Source organism: Equus quagga, chromosome 1 (assembly GCF_021613505.1).
Source record: "Equus quagga isolate Etosha38 chromosome 1, UCLA_HA_Equagga_1.0, whole genome shotgun sequence".
Lineage (NCBI taxonomy): Eukaryota > Metazoa > Chordata > Mammalia > Perissodactyla > Equidae > Equus > Equus quagga.
Window position 1 is genome coordinate 130,352,173 of NC_060267.1, and position 20,191 is coordinate 130,372,363.

The 20,191-nt window shown below is 41.4% G+C and overlaps 1 protein-coding gene across 3 annotated transcripts in view; it reads left to right on the forward strand.

Moving 5' to 3' along the window:
• Window positions 1-20,191, forward strand: part of ARHGEF3 (Rho guanine nucleotide exchange factor 3) — a 284,344-nt gene that overhangs the window by 252,133 nt on the left and 12,020 nt on the right. For all 3 annotated transcript variants that reach the window (XM_046674001.1, XM_046674009.1, XM_046674017.1), the window contains 5 exons: window positions 8,117-8,287; window positions 11,021-11,083; window positions 12,899-12,995; window positions 13,160-13,236; window positions 18,129-18,386. In XM_046674001.1, coding sequence (XP_046529957.1) covers window positions 8,117-8,287; window positions 11,021-11,083; window positions 12,899-12,995; window positions 13,160-13,236; window positions 18,129-18,386 — 666 coding nt within the window. The remainder of the gene's footprint in view (window positions 1-8,116; window positions 8,288-11,020; window positions 11,084-12,898; window positions 12,996-13,159; window positions 13,237-18,128; window positions 18,387-20,191) is intronic.

The window sequence follows — 20,191 nt, forward strand, 5'->3', positions numbered from 1 at the left end:
TGACAAAAGTCTTTGGTCCCAAGGTATTTGGCAGATATAGTGATGAGCTTGGGATGTGTATGTGTGTGTGTGTGTGTGTGTGTGTGTGTGTTTGGAGAAGTGACTAGAAATCATACTGCCTTGCTGTCTGGAAGGTAAGGGTATAGCTGAGAAGTGACCTGTATTCCCTGTCAAGAGGAGCTCCTAACTTTATGTTGTGCTTTACTATTTCTGAATAATAGTAGACCATGGTAATTGTTGACTATTGTAACTTAAAGCTTGTCAGTTTTTATTTAGTAGTAATAACTTCCATTAGTTGAGTATTTACAAAGAGCTAGGTTCTGTGAAAAGTACTTTATGTTCCTGGCCTCAATTCATCTCTGAAACTCTGCAAGGTAGGATTCATCACCACTTTATAGGGGAAAAATCTGAAGGTTGAAAAATGTACCCAAGGTCACACAGCTGTTTAGTGCTGGTGCTGAGATTCTGTAGGGTTTCACAGTGCCTCTCCTGTAATAGGCTTTTCCAGAAAGTTAGTTTGGTCATAATTAAAGCTGCAGTTTGCCAGGATCTGAAAATAATGGCCAGACTTTGGGTCCAGAGCATCCCACTTCGCAGCTGTTCCTTACTCTTTGTTTGCGCGTGGGGTGGGGCGAGTCATCATTTCCGTTCCAGCTCATGGAATATTTTACCATTAATATTATCATGCAAAAGCCATTTTATGGCGCCCAGTGAAGAGGGTTGGGCTGCTGCCCCAAGCCTCTGAAAGTCTTCCTCATTTTGGGCTTCCTCTAAGCAAATTGTACAATAGTTTCCCCACACCCAAACCAAATATTTCCTTGAGCTTTTCATTCATTCTACCTACAATCTCTTCCCCCTACAGTAAGGTTTCTTCTTGCACTAGGTCTTTGGGGCTTGACTTTGATTGACTGTGAATTGATCAGCTGCCTTTTTATCGTGTTTTTAATGTGCATTAATCTGAACCAGATTCTAGATATGTGATTTTATGTTTATAGCACCACTTTGAACTCTCTTCATGGTCACGCACATTTGTCTGCTGATTTTGTTTTTTCTTAGTTAATATCTCTTCAGTATGGAAAATAAATGTAGAGAAGTATGAAGATGAAAATAAAAATCATCTGCAGTCCCGCCCTCTGGGGTAACCCCTGTTAACATTCCGTATTTTAAACAAGGATCTTCTTGCCCTTAACTCTACATGTGAGATTTGCCCATTGTCATTAAGGTCTTCTCAGAAAGAATGTTTTTTAACAGCCATATTATATTCCATTTTATGGTTACTCTGTAATCAATTTAATCCCTATTGTTGAGCATTTTAGGCTGTTTATAGATCTTTGGCTTTTATAAATAACACTCGTGCTGAGGGGTTTTCTCCCCCTATGTTATCCTAATGGAGGGCCCACAAGGAGCTGTTTGGTCCAAGCAGTTCAGAGATGTGTCTGCTGTTTGCTAATGAATGAAAACATGTAAAAACAAGCACAAGTGGTAGCAGTGTAGTCGATGATGTAATAACTATAGGTAATGTCCATTTCCTACTGACCACGTCTCAGGCACTTGGCTAAGCCCTTGACATACTTTATCTTATCTAATCCTTACTATAACTTTGTGAGGTACTTGTTACTAGGCCTCTTTTACAGATAAGGAAACTGAGACCCAGAAAGATTAACTTTCGAAGGTCCCTCGGCAATTGAGTTGACTTGAAGCCATGTCTGTTTTACTCCAAAGCCTGTTGTTCTTAACCCAAATCCCTGTTTTGTAGTCGAAAGACTGGACTCAGTTCCTATTCCACACTTTCCTTGTGCCAGTCACTTAATCCGCTGGTACTCAGATTTCTCATCTATTAAAAGGGGGCAAAATGTAAGAAGCTGCCCAGTGCCTCTCCCAGGATTAGCGTAAGGGTCAAATGTGACGGAGGCCACCCAGCTGGGAAGTGTTATTTCTCAATTTAAGTTAATTACTCTAATCAAGCCTTATATGAGAGATTCCTCCAGGTTGCTATTCGAGAACACTTTCCAATCCCAGCCATAAGCACTGTATATTTTAGTTTAACCCATTGTAGTAGCAGCATAGAAACATGTTTTCCTCTTACAGTCCCACCCTAACTTCCAATCCATTTAATAATAAACCATCTGCTACAAAATAGCAATGGTAAGTGTAGAGCATTTCCCTGGATTGAGCTCATTTTGGAGCATATTATCTTTGGCTGTAGAGACCTTCTGTTTTTGGAAAAGGGCGAGGGAGCCCCCCGCTGAACAGGCGGCTTTAACAAATCAAACCTGTTCCATCATGCCTAACCTGCTGGGTTTACATTTCCTCTGACACGTGTAAAGGGGCCCCCTTTTCCCACCTGACAGACAGTCCCCTTTGCATCTGCAGCATCTTTTCCACATACCCAGCTCAGGCATAAACATGAGCACCCATTTCCTAAATCTGCATTATCTGTGCCTGTTATGGCCTTTGTTATTTTAGCTGCCAGTAGTTATGAGCTTTGGGCTTTTGACTGATTTGCTAGGCCAGATTCCCTCATGGAAACTCTTGCTTGTCCTGGAACATTTTTCATTCCAAGCTCAGAATCTCCACACCCTGAGGGGATGGATGTACATGTTTCTGTTTTTATGCGGTCCCTCCCAAGGCTGGGTCCCTCTTTTTGAGTTGAGCCTCTCCTAGTTACTGTGGACCAGTGTTTCTCACCCCAGGGGACATTCAGCACTGTCTGGACATATTTTGGTAGTCACAACTGGAGCGGAGGCACTACTGGCATCTAGTAGTTAGAGGTAAGGACACTGCTAAACATCCTGTAGTGCACAGGAAAGCGCCTCATAACAAAGAATTTTCTGGTCCACAATGTTAGTGGTGGCAAGGTTGAGAATCCCTCCCATAGACTGAGAAGTAGCCTGAAACTCATCTATTTGGGCACATGTACCCCATCATTACACTTTGAATCTTACCCTAGGGGAGGCAGGGTAAGATGTTGATTAAAAATTGGGGGGAGTGGGGGTGGACTGAAATAGATCTGACTTGGATTGTCATTGTGAGTTCACCATTGGCCTGAGTTTAAATTCTGGAGCATCATTCCTTAGCTGCATGACCTTCAGCAGAGTGTCACCTTCTCTGAGTCTCAAGCTTCCTCATCTGTAGAACAGAGGTAGGAATCCTTACCTCTTGGGTATAGCAGGGCTCTAAAGTTCCCCTCGCAGTGCCCAGCATATACAGGCTATTCATTCATTAAGCAAAATTGTTGAGGTGCTACTGTGTGCCAGTTGCAGATGAATCCATCAGGGAAGAGAACAGATAGATATCTTTGCCTTCAAGGAGCTTACCTTCTTTTGGGAGGAAACAGACAAGTCAGAAACAAACCAGTAGATGATATCATACAGCACATGGTGAAAATAGAGATAAATAAAGTGGGAGTAAAGGGGAATGGGCAGTGGTTGGGGTGCTGGAAGGGATGTGACTGTTCTCCCTCAAGAGGCATCCCCGTCTTTGGTTTTCTCTTCTAACAGTAGTCACATGTTCCTCCCCAGCTGCAATCCTCTCATTTAATTGTGCCCATTTGTACTGATGACTTGTAGGGGTGTAGGTCATGGTGTGTGGTCAGCGCCATCATGAACACCAGCCCTTGGCTTGGGCTTGGTTGGCTGTGGGCCGTCTCCACGGCCAGTCGGCTGCTGACCACATACCTGCCCGTGTTCTTTATTTCTTCTTTGGGATTCTTCCTTTCCACATCCTTTCTCTTTCTAAGTGGAGTTTAAAAAGGAGGAAATGTTTGTTTTAACCCAGCCTAAGGAAAGGTGTAAATCTAAAGTTTGATTGGTCAAAGACCCACTCAGTCGTTATTCCTAAAACTGAGGGAAAGTATTCCCTCTCCTTAACTAGATTTAAACTCCTAGAAGGCTGAGTCCCAGCTCATTGAAACTTCCCCACAATGCATGATTTGCATGTAAACAGCAGGTGCAGCCCCTACAGTAGAAAGAGCTCAGGTTTTGGAGCCCAACAGATCTGCTTTTGAATCCTGCCTGGGCAAGTGCCTTACTTAGCCTCTCTGAGCCTGTTTCCTCATCAGTAAAATGGGAATAAACTCCCATCATGCAGGGTGGTTGGGAGGATCAGAAAGAACTCATCAGAAGTGATAAGCATGGGTGGGCACGTAATAGCCCCTCTGTGATACACATGGTGAACTTCGTCCCCATCCCTTCCCCCTCAGCACTCCAGCCCAGAAATCACTAAGGAAACAGAACAAGGAATTCTTAACGATAGAACTCACCCAGTATAGCTCACCTCTCTCTTTTTCCCCAAACTGCAACAAAAGGAAATCCCCAACTCTGGGAAGCTTTTCAATAAATACATAAAAATATGCTCAATCTTATGTTCCAAACATGAAACTGAAATTAAAGTATAGGTGTTTTCCCTATCCGATTGATAATAATATCCTGTTGATGAGTATGTGCAAGAAGTGTCCTATCATATAACTTTCTGGGGAATAGAAAGTTGAACAGAGTGTTCAGAGGTCAATTTGGCAGTACATATCAAATGTTAAAATGTCGATGCTTCTGGGGCCAGCCTGGTGGCACAGCAGTTAAGTGCACACGTTCCGCTTTGGAGGCCCAGGATTCACCAGTTCGGATCCCGGGGGCGGACATGGTACCATGTGACAAGCCATGCTGTGGTAGGCATCCCACATATAAAATAGAGCAAGATGGGCACGGATATTAGCTCAGGGCTGGTCTTCCTCAGCAAAAACAGGAGGATTGGCAGCAGTTAGCTCAGGGCTAATCTTCCTCAAAAAAAAAGTCGATGCTTCTTAGACCAAGGAATTCTACTTCAGGAATCTGCCTTTCAGAAATACCAGCTCAGAAAATAAAGGATGTTCACCGAGCACTTTTGTAATAGCCAGATACTGGACAGGACTTTAACGTCCGTCAGTTGGATGTTGGTTAATCCATGTGGTCCATCTGGACTGCAGCCATTGAAAAGAAGGAGTGACTCTGGGGAGATGGAAATGTTTTGGAACTAGGTAGAGATGGTGGTTGTACAAATTGTGAATGTACTAAAGGCCACTGAATTATTCACTTTAAAAATGGTTAATTTTAGGGGCCAGCTCTGTGGCTTAGTGGTTAAGTTTGGCACACTCCGCTTTGGTGGCCCAGGTTTGCAGGTTCAGATCCTGGGCGAGGACCTACACCACTCATCAGCCATGCTGTGGCGGTGACCCACATGTAAAGTGGAGGAAGACTGGCACAGATGTAGGCTCAGGGCTAATCTACCTCAAGCAAAAAATGAGGGATATTGGCAACACATGTTAGCTCAGGGCTAATCTTCAGCAAAAAAAAATAAAGGTTAATTTTATGTTGTGTGAATTTCATCTCAATAAGTTATTTTTTTAAAAGACTGCATCTTATATACTAACATGGAGAAACATATTGTTGAGTGAAAAGAGAAAGCATTCTGTTTTCTGTGAATATTAGCAAATGCATAGATAAAGTTTGGAAAGATCTAGAACAAACTTAATAGCAGTTACCTCTGGGAAGTGGAGTTTGGAAAATGAGGCAATTTGTACTTGATTTTATAAACTTTTGCGATGTATGAAAATTTAAAGTTAGCATAAATTATTTTCAAACTGGTGGTGAGGAAGGGGGAGTTTGAAGTGGGTCAAGGACCACAAATGTAACAAGATGGGTGGTTGATTCTCTCAAGGGAAAGTAGAAAATGTGTTTCATTTTGAATCTTCTTTTTTGTGTTTTCTTCTCTTTCTGCTCTTTAACTCCTGCCCTGGCTGGCATCAAAACCACAAACTGAGATGAGCAAGTTACTTGATGACTCACTTTGCTTGTTTTGACCTTTCCATGCCTGTGGCTAATTGATTCTGAGAGCTGGGGATCTGCAAGCATCAGTCTGGTCACTGTTTATAAGAGCCTGTTTTCTAGAGATCACAGGGATCTGCGAGATAGTGAACTGCATCCGATGCAAGTCCTTTCTTGACCAGCACAGGGCTGGTCCAGCTCTCATGAGCTCATTAACGAGCCCAGGAGCTCCTGGAAGCCTGCGCCAGCCTGAGGAGCTGTGTTGCTGCTTGCAAACAGAGGTAGCTTCCTGCTTCCGTAAGGTTGTGGTAATACACTGAAGCCTTTTGGAAGTTTCTTTTTACATTTTTCATTTATTCATTTTTCTTGAATTATCAAAATTTGTAAACTAGAATAAAAATCACCTATAATGTTATCAGGCAAAAACAATAGAATTTTGTGGTGTTCCCTTTGTATCTTTCCTCGTGCATTTTTTTTCATAATTATAAACAGTGTTCATATATAGATTATAGTTCTGATTTTATTTTAACTTACATAGAAGGGATTTTTAGTTGTTAAAATTATCTCAGAATTGTCTTAATGGATAGATAATACTTCATCAAGCAGATGAATTATAGCTTATTTGACAGTGCCCTTATATTGAATAGTTCTCTTAAAATTTTCTTTACTTTCTTAAATTTTATTGTTGAATCTCAAAATATTTGGAAGCTACCTTTGAATGTCTTAGTCTTAGTGATGACAGCTCATATGTCACATGCAAAATCAGTCCCTGCCTTCAGGAAGTTCATAGTTCAGAGCAGGTGACCAATAAGTATAAGAAAATGTGATTATTGCTATAACAGAGATATGTCCAAATTGCTCAGAAAGAGTGGGTGAATATTGGTGAAGGCTTCCTAGAGGAGGTGTTTGTGTTATATCCTGAGGACAAGTTAGGAGTTAGCCAGTTTGGAATTGAAAGAAAAGAATTCTAGGAGAAGAAGACTGCTTGAAGGAAACACAGAGGGATGGCAAAGCATGGTGCATTTAGGGAATGGCAGATAGCCTGGTAGGGGTGGAGAATAGGGGCTAATGGGTGAGTGGTAGGAGATGATCCTATATATATAGACTGTGGTCAGATTATAAGAGGCCTTCTGTGCCAAACTGAGGAATTGGAACTTCACACTAAAGGCCACAGACATAAAGGAGCACTTGTTAAATAAGAATGTGGGTTTTGAGCACAGCAATACCTCACTGCTTTGGCAAAGTTTCCAGTAAGTGTGTTGAAATCCTCTAGAATGAAGACTGAAGGTGATGCACTCAAATTTCTTCTTGATCATTTGTATTTGTCAAGAGAAAGCACTGTAATAGCATGCTTCAGCCACGAGGGTGGACTTTGGGTGGTTAGACCACCTGGAAATCTACCAGGGCCCCTTTGGAAAATACTACTTCAGGAACAGGCATCATTTGCTGCCAAGATGGTATTTAGTATGTATATTAGTTGGTACTTTTTGAGTTGGCAGAACTCCAACTGAGATGAATGTCAACAGAAAGGGGAATGTGTTAGCCCCTTAGTCTAAGAGTGGCTCTTTCTAGCTTCAAGCACAGTAGGATCCAGGGGCACCAACAATGTTGGTAAAGCTTGCCCTCTCCTTCCCTCGGTCCATCCATCTCTCTTCCATCCTTCATTCTGTGTCCCTTTAATCTCTCCTATAGTAGACTCTTCTCTGTGACCAGAGAGTTGCTGTAAGAAACTCCTGTTTATGTTGTCTCTTGAGCTCACAATCCCAAAGGAACAAAGACCTTTCTCCTCTTTCTCTCATGAATCGCAGCAAGTTTCAGGAAATCACGCACCCCTCTCCAAACCAGGGTGGTGGAGATCTCTGATTGGTCAGGTCGGGCCCAACTATGTGAGACCAGATGCCCAAGGATAGTGGGGTTCTGTTCCTAGGAGGAGGAGAGGAGTACTCGAGAGACTTTTTCTTTTTTTTTTTTTGAAGGACATCCACTACTGTTAATCCTTGTCCTTCTGAAGAGCAGATGTCCACCGGAAAAACGTAGGGCTCATTGCTGTCTGAGAGCTGCCTTCGTGCATGTTCTTGTACTGTATCCAGGTCTCACAGAACGGATACTCCCAGCACGTGTGTGAAAACGGCCCCTTGCCCAATTTTCCTTAGCACGTAGGCTCAAGACAATGCCCCACTTCCCAAAGGCCTTGTGGCGTTGCCCTCTCTTTCTTGCAAATGTCTGATTTATGATCTGTCAGTGACAGGAAGCTGCTCAAAGGATCCACCCAGTCCTGCCGCTCTGCCCCGGTGATGGTTTGTTTTCTCATTGTTTAGCGCTCCATTAGCTTCCGCAGTGAGAGCCGGCCTGACATCCTCGCCCCCAGACCCTGGTCCAGAAATGCCACCCCCTCGAGCACGAAGCGGAGAGACAGCAAGCTGTGGAGTGAGACCTTCGATGTGTGCGTCAATCAGATGCTTACGTCCAAGGAAATCAAACGACAGGAGGTAGGCTTGGGACCCATGGAGTTGACCATGTGTCTGGAACCAGGTGTACTGTGGGCGAGAGCCAAGCTGGGGTCTACCCTGAGGTCGCCAAATCAATTCTTAATTGTATTTGTAGAAGGAGGTATAAACCAAGGTGTCAAACCTTGTAGGCAACTGAGAAACCAGCATCCAGCTGGGTGGGTGTGGCCCCCACTTTAAAAAGAAACTGATGTGAAAATCTGAATTTACAAAGAAGATGAATCAGGAAATGTTTATTTAGGATCCTGGAGTTCATAAAAATAATTGCTTTAGTTATATTTTGATAAGAACTTCTAGAATATTTTGAAATATTCATTTTATAAAACTGATTCAGTTTTGTGGAAAACTTTTGTATGGAATGTAGTTAATTTCATTCCCTGTAAGTTTTCTGTATTGATGGCCCTAAAAGGCTATGATACTATTACCCTTTATAGAGAGCTCGTCATGTGCCAGACTATGCTGAGCACTTCAAATGTGCGTCATCTAGTGAAATCCTTGGAATATCCCTTTTTGTGGAGAACCTGACATTGGCCAAAGGGGTACTTGAAAACTTTCTAGGTTTTTGACACAGCAGTTCTTTTCTAGAAATCTATCTGCCAGGTGCACTTATACACAGATGAAAAGATGTGTGTGCTAGGTTATTCATCACAGTAATGTTTATAACAGGGCTAGAAAGAGCCTGAACATCTATTACCGGGGACTGGTTAAGTAACGGATGTTCATACATGGAATACTATGTAGCTGTAGGAACACAAGAAGCGCTGCTATGTATGTATGGCTAAGGGGATAAAGCAGGGCACAAAATGGGGTGTGTAGTATGATACCATTTATGTAAAAGAAGAAGGAAAAATGAATATGTGTGTATATATATATATATATATGTGTGTCTGCTTATGAAACTATAAATTGTTTCTAGAAGGACACACAAGAAACTGGTAACATTGTTGCCTCCTGGAACAGGAACTGGGTGGCTGATGAAGGAGATGAGATGGAAAGTTTTCCCCATGTGCCCATTTCTGCACTGTAAATTTTGAACCATATTAATGCATTATCTATTCATAAATGAATAAATAAAGCATTTAAATATAATATGTGCACTGAGAAAATCCTGTGTAGAAATATGGCAAAAATCTTAACAAGATGGTGTTACAGGTAATTTAAAATTTTCTTCTTTATACTTTTCTGTGTTCTCCCAAGTGTTAATAGTGTGCATACATAATTTGTACCGTCTGATAGTTGGAAGGAGGGAGGGATTGATTCTGCAGGTGAGGAAATTATTAAGGCACAGAGAGCAGAAGGTTACCTACCTAGGAAGTTACAGAGTCAAGATTTGAACCCAGGTCCTGTCCTACTCCCAAACCGGTGGTCTTCATGGTGACGCTGTGCTGCTCCACCACAGACGCCTGACTGTGGTGTATCCCAGTGTGGAGTTCTGTGCTTTTCTTCTCCCAGAAGCCACATTTGGTCAGTCAGACAATCAGGCCTATGTAAGTGAGCTCTAGTAAAACAGTTGTACAAGGAGATCTGAGGAAGGTCGAAGTAAAGGTTAGTTAATTGTATCATGCCAATCCATTTCCTGGTTTCGATAATGCACTATAGTTATATAAGATGCTGCCATTGAGGGAAGCTGGGTAATGGGTACACAAGACCTCTCTGTACTATTTTTGTAATTTCTCATGTGAGTCTATAATTATTTCAAAATAAGAGGTTAAATAAAATAGGTACCAGGAGGGCATGACATGGAGGCTTTACTGGGCCCCGTGAAGGACCACCATGCTCTGGCCTCCAGCTCACCATTCTGCCTCCCCCTGCTTTGCCAGAGAGCACACTCATTGTCCTGCGCTCCACCAACCCCGGGGATGGAGGGTCTTCTCCAAGCCTGCTCACTTCTTCCCTCTAATCTGAAAGAAATTAGATATTCTCCAAACTATCACCACAAACATGTAGTCCTTTAATAATGTAATGTTTGCCAACAATTTAGACTCCTAGATGAGAGCGAAAGAGTGTACTGTGCGTCATAGCACTTAAATTATGATGGCTTGCTAACGCCAAATTAGAAATGGTCCATTTACACACTGTTGCACATAGCCAGCTCCTATAATTTTATTGTTTTATCATGTAGGGCTGAAAAGTAATATAGAATGGATTATCTTCACCAGATATTTAGACTGATAAAATATTGAATTCTTCCTACAGTTCCAGCCTCAAGACAAGTGGCTGATATGAATAAAGCTTTTTGTTGGGATTCACCTTCTGTTGACTAGAAGGAAGACAAATTGTGTTGGCCCAGTTAATAATATTGTCATGTCCATCACTGAGAACAGACTCTGAATCATTTATTGTGATTGCCACTCACAGCAGAGACACAGAACACATGGCTCAAAACTGTAATTATTTTACCTAAAATAGTTCCCTCTTGTTCAGCTGCATCAAAGTTCTGTAACATGAAAGATAACTTGTTAGATTGGAAACGTATGTGGAACCTCTTTCTCCCACGAACAGATAAACACATCATACAGAAGTTTTGCTAAATCTTTCCTTTGTAGGTTTTAGCCACTGGATGCATTTACTGCAGGTTAATTTAACTTTTTAAGAATCCGTTAGAAATACTTAAGAAATATGTAGATATGGGGCTTTGGGCACTGGAACCAGCACTGTTTGAATTTGGTCTCATAAATGGAGAGTTCAGCGAATGCGTTTTATCTTTTCTTGCAGGCGATCTTTGAACTTTCCCAAGGAGAAGAAGACTTGATAGAGGACTTGAAATTGGCAAAAAAGGTAATTTAAGTGCAGTGGTCATTTGAGTCACCTCGTATTTTAGAATTTCACAATTCTAAGGTTGTGCTTTAGGAGCACTCTATAACTAAGACGAGTCATTGAAAATGGAGAATCTGCACAATTCAAGCGGTGGAGAAGACGGCTCAAAACGAGAAGGTTCTCTGGACCCCGCACATTTAGGGGTTCACCTCTGCGTGTCTCTAGTGCACCTCAAGGAGTATATGTCAGCTTAATCAGAAACTGTTCCTGGAGGCCTGGCTTCATGTGTGTTTTGTTGTCTTAGAAATCTCACATGCTAGGCCTCCTTATCCATGGAAGAGAATGTGTGGATGTCTGAAACTGGAACTGTGTCTTAGAAATAAAGTCATCTGAATCCCATAAGGGGACAAAGTGGTTGAGTGAGGCAATTGCATACTATCATGTAAGTTAGGGTCTTTCATATGGAAACTTGTTTTTTAATCACGTTGTTTGTGGGAAGGGGGAAGAAATTCATGCCATGTAGCCTGCATAGTCTTGACAACAAACCTTCCTCAAAAACCTTCCTATTCCAGTGACCCCCATGGAGGCTTCCCCCTACCTCATCCAGACACCTTCATCTGATATTCACAGCTTCCTCAAAGAGTCACAGGGTTGGAAAGATGCCTCCCTTCTTTTAAGTGTCCTTAGTCCCAATTTCTGCTAACAGGAAGTCCTGTCTGTAGCGTTCCTGAAGATGGCCATCCAGGCTTTGCTTGGACACAGCCAAGAAACTGAGTTATAAGCAGGGCTGCGGAGGAGGAAGATAGGAAGGACAAAGAAAGCATTTAACTCTGGGAGACATCTTGCAGGTGAAATGTCCAGCTCCTCCCTCCTGCATCAAGATTTCCCAACCCAGGCGCTTTAAAATGTTTTACTGCCGTCCTTTTGCTTATGGTGATCCTATCTTCCTAGAAACCCTTCCCTTTCCTTTCAATCATCCATATCCACCCATCCTCCAGGAACCAGCTCAAATCTCAGTTCATTCTTCAACAACATTTACTGCCTCCTTCTCTATGTCAAGCAGCCATCTTTAAAATCTCCCTTGACCATTCCAGCTTTAATTCTCTGACCCTCTAGAGCAATTATGATTTGAAAATTTTTGCTGCCATGTGACATCTCCATTTTTAATCTTGAACTATTTTTTAAACATATATTTAGTTTTCCGTGTTTTTTTCTTATATTCCCAATTAGCTTTTTAAAACTCCTTGAAGGCAGGGGCTGTGCCATTTGAGTTCTTGTATTCTGTTACAGTGCCCTGGCTATAATTGTATGTTCTTGTGGTTTAATTATCTTTAATAAGAGGTAATAAGATTGGCAGAGATTTTGCTCTCTTTGCTTTAAAACAATAGTAAAGGATGCCAATTACTTTTTCTTTTCTTTCTTACTTTATATAGGGACTAATTGAAAAAGCACCTGCTAATAACTAATTTTGTGTAAAGTGGGAGTTTTTCAAGCTGCAAAATCTTCAATAAAGTTAATTTTTAAAACGTTATACAAATCAAATCTGCTCTGTACTTAGGATTTGTGCCTTTTCGTAGATGTATGATATACTAGAATAAAAAAGCTTTGTAAAACATCTGCTTTGGTTTATCAACAACCACAAAAGACTCAAGGCAATGCTGGATTTTCATCTGCACCAGGCACACCCATCTGCTGTTTCTGGAACATTATGGGAGAAGTTGTTGGAGAGAGCCAAATATTTTATTATTGTGTAGGGCCTCTCAGAAGCATTTACATTAACAGGTTACTTCCTCTGGTTTTAAATGTTTACTTCCATCCTTTGCCCTTTTTGTGCAGGCCTATCACGACCCCATGCTGAAACTCTCCATAATGACAGAACAAGAGTTGAATCAAATTTTTGGAACACTGGACTCTTTAATTCCTCTGCATGAAGGTATCATTTTGTTCCCAGAATGAGTCGTGACTTGTAGCCTTAATTGAGTTGTCTCATAACAAGTCATGATTACGTAATAATGTGAGTAACCCAGAATCTACTTCCAGCCCTGGTCATATTTGAATGCCTAACAAAGTAAGCATTCTGTTTGTTTTTTTTACCAGAGCTCCTTAGTCAACTACGAGATGTTCGGAAGCCTGATGGCTCGACTGAACACGTTGGTCCCATCCTCGTGGGCTGGGTAAGAAAAGTTCTCTGAGCTTGATTGAAGCTAAATTTCAATAATGTAGATGGAGTTTCATTTTAGCTAGACTTTTTTATTGTCAAACATTGGTTTCACATCAGAAAAAATTAAAATAGCAAATTCTTAGTAAAATTTATCATTGTATTTAGGCTTTGTGTCTTCAAAGCATGGAGACAGGTTTTTTTCTTATTACAGATTTACTGAATTTAAAGATAACATGGCCTTTTTGCAATAAAATAAGGCACACATGAAACTGTTACTTGTTTCACATCAAATAGAGGAAAACTAGTTAATATTCAATTCAGGCCAATTACTGTTGTAATTATTACCATTTCTATTCCAGTAAAAATCCATGGACATATTCCTGTCCATCACCAGAAAAACCTTTATTCAGGCTACAAAAAAACTCATGGTCAAATGTAGTTTGATAAACAAAGTAATAACTAAATGTTAATATTTAGCATATATCTGATCCTAAGAAACTTCATGGGACAGCTGGGTATTATGCTGACGTTCATCCCCAATAACCCATTCCCTTTCCTTTAAACAAAGAAATCAGCTGTGATCTCAGATTAGGGTTTCTAAATTTATGGTCCCAGGCCTGAGTTTGTGTTTTATTGGGTGCATGATGTTGTTGTCCATTTGTTTAGTTTACTCTACATGAGGCTTGCACTCTCTATTTTGCCAAAGTCCCCACCACTCCCTATCAATACATTTCTGTTTCCTTCTGTGAGTCCTTGAGCGGTCCACCCCAGCTCCAGGTGTTTTTCATTTGTTATGAAGCAGGTAATGAAAGCAGATTACTTTGATGACTTCTTTCAGGCAGAATTAGGGCTCTCATCCCTATCCTCATCCACACAGTGTTTCAGAAAAATAGGCAGGAAGTGCCACAACAGCAAGTGTTAGAGTCATTCCACTGTTTGGAGGGTGTTGTGAAGGTTTAGATTACCATGTGAGTTTTGTTTATCCAGTTACATTTGTATTTTAACCTTCCTAAAGCTTCCAGTTCCTGTTTTTTATTTGATCCCTTAACTTATGCTTCTCAGTTGCTGCCTTGATCAAGAAACTTTGAGGGTTTCATGACTTAGCTTTAGTTCAGGAGTCAATTTTAGCCCTGAGGCTGAAATATCCCAAGGACATCTGAAAGGCAAGTAATGTTCTAAGATGAATAATTTAGAAAATGTGCCTGAATATTTCAGGAGAGATATTCATCTTATATTTTTGACTTTCATTTTATTATGAGCCGTGGTAGATGTTTTAACTTCTTTAGCCTACAAAGAAATTTCTCTAAGGAGAGCCAGCCAGCTGGAGACAGAGAAGGTATAATGAGAAGAGAGAGTCTGCCTCAAGTGTTTCTTAAACTTGCTCAGTGTGTGGACTGCTTTGATGGGAGTGAGGCTGCAACTCCAGAATTAGCATGATGACTGCTCTGTTTTTGGTGAGATGGCAATATAAAGATATGTGGTTTCCTTAGACATCATATACAAATTGTCAGTTCATGCCAGAAGCAAAAATGAACGCATTTGCCTCATTATTCATTTTTTCTGAAATAAATGTCACTTTTATTAGGAAATTGGTTTGATCTGGGGTTAGTTTTTACAGTTCTTTTCTATGCATACCCAAAGGAAGCGTGACCATGCAGGTCACTGCTATCCGGACCCTTCAGGCATCAAATGGAGTCTTGCAGCTTGAAGAGCAGCCTAAAACGAAACAACTGGTCCATTGTTACCAGACCTCATGAGAAACGGTCCTTATTTATCAGGCCCGATGAGCTGTTAAATGTTTTCCCTCTTTTAACTGCAGATGTGTCCGTGCGAGTGGGAACTGTAAACCAAGGGGTACATCTGTTTGAGTTCTGGTCTTTTTAACAGAACAAAATAAACATCTTAGTGGACTTTGAATGAGAAAAGTCAGAGCCCATTCGACCCATGAAAAATTGATTTATTTCCCCCCAAAGGAAAAAAAAGTGAAAGAAAACCCTTTTAAACAAGTGAGCCTCCCAAGTAGGATAGCCCTGGCCAGTCCTTTTGACCTGAGAATGAATCAATTACTTTTACTTTGAAGACCTTGAACAGAGTGGTGGGTTTTTTCCAGGGAACCACCCGGGTTACTGAGGATCTGTCTCCCTGACGGGTCGGCCTGCTCTCTTATGCCTCCCCGTCATAAAGAAACAGCTTCCTAAGTGACTTATCTTCACACTAACGTTTTCTCAGTAATAAAATAATTTATAAGTTCTCCAAGGCAGCAAGTTCTCATGTTAATTTTGGTTCTAATTAAATTTTAATTCCAAAGAGAGAGGCCGGGTACATGGAAGCAAAAAAATAGATGTCACTTTTCACAATGTTAGGGAGATAGAAAGAATTTCTTTAAAAAAAGTGAGTTTCCCTTATAAATTCTTGATAGTCTATTTAAAGAGATGGTGAGTAGTTCTGAGCTTTGGAGGGAAGAGTAGAGGAAGAACATGCTTCCGACTGGGTTTGTCTCCAGCTGAGCAAGTAGTTTTGCTTCTCTAAACTGCAATTTCTTCAGTAAAAATATTCTAGGGATAATTAATAATAATAGCTTGTACTTACGGATTCTCAACCAAGAGCCAAGCTCTGTGCTACACTTTGTATCTGCCTTATCTCATTAAAGGGCAGGAGGACATTAGTATATGCATTCTGTAAGTGGGGAAACTGAGGTTCAGAAGGGTCGCCTGACTACTAACTGTCCGAGTTAGGCTTTGAACGTTATTCTCACTTATTTCAGGATCTGTCCTCTTAACCACTGCATTACCACCTTCCATATTTTATGTAAGTGAGTGTATATGTATTTGGGAACCAGGATGTATACATTCTTCATTCTCTATCTAGTTATAGATCACTTGTGGCCTTTTCTAGCCAGTGGGCTGAACCAGATAGTCTTTCAGGTCAAGCCCAGGAAATGAGCACACAGTCTAGTGTGAACACAGGACCAGAGCCAGATTTGGTTGCCATGGCAGTGGGGGCGGCAGGATCAGAGAGAGTAATGGCCCGTTGGACAGCTAGCAGCAGTGGTTGGGGTTCCTCGCAAGTTTACATCTGATGGTTACTGCTGATTTGTTTCTCCATAATGAAAACATTGGGCATTTCCAGATCTTCTTAAAAGGCGAGGAAGTGGAAAGGAAATTAAGAGAGCCTGAGGCTCTTTTTAATTAACTCTGAAAATTTAAATTACAAGCCACAGTACCACATCTTGGTGGGGGAGGGAATATATGTGTGAAAGAGTGTGTGTGTGTGTGTGTGTGTGTGAGAGAGAGTACCAATTATTGTTACCTTCAAATACGTGGTTGAGGAAAGAATTTCTGCAGCTCTTCTTTAACACAAAGAGAGGTTTTTAATAACACGTAAGGAAAGTAGACATTTCCAAGGAATGTTAAACTCAGCAACGAACTTTTTAAACATTACTTCCTTGGTATCTTTTGAGTCACTGAGAAAATAATTTCAATAAAAGGTCTAAAAGAAGCCGCAGAATATTTATACTTTGACCCATTGTTCAGATACTGCCACAATTTATTTTTAAGCTGTGTTCCCAAACTATCAAATATTACTTGATCTGGTAACCCATTAAACATTCACTTATTCATTCAGAACACAGACTTTGAATGTCTGCCGTAAAGTAGGCCCAGTGGATACAGAAATGAAAGACCTCTTGCCACTGCCTTGGGCTGAAGCCCTCCACAGGACACGTGGAGTGGGGAATGTGACTTCCTAGTCCAGGAAAGAGAAGCAGACACAGTGAGGCCATTGGCTGCATTTTGTTGCCTCCAGTAACTTTCTGGAAGTTGACAGCCTGTGTATTAGGAAGCATGGTCTTGGGTGCCACTCAAAGGGAGGAGTGGCAAAGGGAGATGAGCAGCCCTGTCACCAAGTCTCTGACTCCATGTTTGCATCATGTGACTAATGGGACGTGTCAGGGAAATTAGTATTTCACTGAAAGGAAGATAGTGGACCTGAAGTTTTCCCAAGTCTTTAAGCTTAAATTGTTCTTTGAATGGTATTGCGATGTTAACTATTAGGTGTAGCCAAGAATCATTCCTGCCCTGTCAGAACTAATTTAAGAGATTTTTCTAAATGCTTCCTGCATCTAATTTTTTACTAATTTTACTTTTATTTAACTTCTTGGGGTTCTTTATAATTGGTCCACCTTGGAATCAGGTAGCTTAAAACTAAAATAGAGGTGCTTGCAACCAGGCCACGCAAAGGACTGGGCTGTGGAGTCTGACTTCTTGCTTTCTTTTTGTGCCATTAAGGCTTCTAGATGAGTTTCTTATGAATAATTTAAAAGAAATTGTTTTTAAAAAAATTATTTTATTGAGGTCACAGTGGTTTTATAACATCGTGTAAATTTTAGGTGTACATCATCGTATTTCAGTTTCTCTATAGACTGCATCGTAATCACCACCAAAAGTGTGGTTTCCATCTGTCAGCATACATATGTGCCCCTCACTCCCTTTCACCTTCCCCCCAAGACATGCTATTTTTAAAAAAATAGGATGCTTTCCCCTCACCAGATATATTTGGAAGTTTAGGAAAATTCTGCACTATGTGCATAAGCAATAATTCCAGTTGTTTTGTTTCTAGCTTAGATGGGCAGGAAATGCAGACAAATTATGACAGGGTCTTAACAATCAAGAAAGTAAATGTGCAACTAAGAAAATTACTTTGTGCAAGAAGCCAGAGCCTAAAACAACTATCCATTGCCTGTCGATTTGAAGATTCCTCTGGTCTGTCTCCTCCAGCCATGCAGATGAAGGAATGCTGGCCAGGCCTGGAGACCAGTTAGGTGTTTGTTCAGTCCCAATGAGTGATGATAGCTTGTAGCTTCAATTATTTTAACACTGCAACCCTCTTTTGATGTTCCTTTCTTAGCTACCTTGTCTCAGCTCCTACGACAGCTACTGTAGCAATCAAGTAGCTGCCAAAGCTCTGCTGGACCACAAGAAACAAGATCACCGGGTCCAGGATTTCCTCCAGCGATGTTTAGAATCCCCCTTTAGCCGCAAACTAGATCTCTGGAATTTCCTTGATATTCCAAGAAGTCGTCTGGTGAAATACCCTCTGCTTCTTCGAGAAATCTTGAGGCACACACCAAATGATAATCCAGATCAGCAGCACCTGGAAGAAGCTGTAAGTTTGTCTGTTTCTTTCTCTCTTCCTTTGTTATTTTCCCTGTAATGGCTAGAGGACCAGGTAAATGGGTGAATGAAGGGTCCCTGGGTACCCAGGTCTCAGGAATCTTGGTTCCAGGCTTGGCTCCGCCATTAACCATGTTTTGATTTTGCAGATCACTTCTCTCTCTGCCTTAGTTTCCTAACCTATAAAATGCAGTGTTTACATGAAATGCACTCTAAGCTCCCTTTGATTCTAAAATTTCTTGATTCTGTATAGGTGCCTGTGTAATCTATTACAGTTGCTGTGAGGGTTAAGATATCTGTGGAGATTTTAAATTGAGTATCTTTGTTTAGTTAGCAAATGGGAGTTGCCTTTTACCTAAGGCCCATTAGTGAAGTCAACATACATTTAAGATCCAGCTTTCCTTGGCCCCCGCTTGCAGTGGGGGGCCTAGTCAAACCTCCTGCTCACCATCAAATGTTTATTAATTATGGGGGAATATGGATTCCTCCCTAGCAGCAATAGAAGGCCAGGAAAAATGGGCTCCTTATTATGAGACTATTGCAAACTGTGAGCATTCTGCTCAGAGAGCTCAGTTCTGATTGCAGTACTCTTTTTTTTTTCTTTTTGAGGAAGATTAGCCCTGAGCTAACATTTGCTGCCAATCCTCCTCTTTGCTGAGGAAGACTGGCCATGAGCTAGCATCCGTGCCCATCTTCCTCTGCTTTGTATGTGGGACGCCCCTAGCACAGCATGGCTTGCCTAGCGGTGCCACGTCCTCACCCAGGATCTGAACCGGCGAACCCTGGGCCGCCAAAGTGGAACATGCACACTTAACCGCTATGCTACCGGGCTGGCACCTGATTCTGGTACTCTTTGGGGCAGGGCAAAGGAGGATACAGACCATGGGGAGCGAATGGCCTGAGCAAAGGAGTGAAGAAATGACAGAACAGGTCATGCCTGGGGAATACCATGGATCAGTCTGCCTGGGATTGAGGATACTCTGAGGAAGCAGCAGGGGGATAGGGGTTCATATCTAGTTAGAGAGGGTTTTAAATGTCAATTTGAGACACTTTCCCTTTGTTGTATTTTCTTTTTTTTTTTTTTTTTTTGTTTCTAAGTGGCTGAGATTCAGGGTTCAAATCCCAGCTCCATCACTGACAAATAGTATAACCTTGGACGTGTTGCTCTCCTTGTCTTTAGAACAAGGACAGAGGAGGAAAAGACTAGGGACAGGGAGGCAAGTTGGGAGGATGCTGTAGTGGTCCAGGTGTGAAGTCATGGAAAGTTGCCAGGGAGGTGGCAGTGGGGATGGAGGCTAAGTGACCAGTTCAAAGGGCTCATTCCCTAACCGGATCTGGGACAATAACAGAAAGAGGATATGCATAGGGGATTTGAAAATCAGAAGCCTTGAACCTACTGAGCAAACTGCCTATTCCTCCCAGAGAGGGGTTTAATAATAATAAGTAGGAATAACAACAATAATAATACTAATACTTGCTGACATTTCTTGAATACCTAGTAAAACACCTTTATGTAATTGCCTTATAGGTTGTGTATCTCATTTAATCCTCATAATAAACTATGAGAGAGCTGTTCTTGTTCGGACCATTTTCCAGATGAGGCTTGGAGGGCTTAAATAACTCGCCCGGGTCCAGAGCCAGCAAGTGATGGAGTTGATGTCTGAACCCTATCAGTGTAGACTGCAAATCCTGTTCCTTTTCCACTTCTTTATGATCCTACACTGTGGGGCTGAAAGCCAGGACACTTCACTGAGCCTCTGTTGCCATTGGAATAGGAGAAAGCTGTCTGGTCACCAG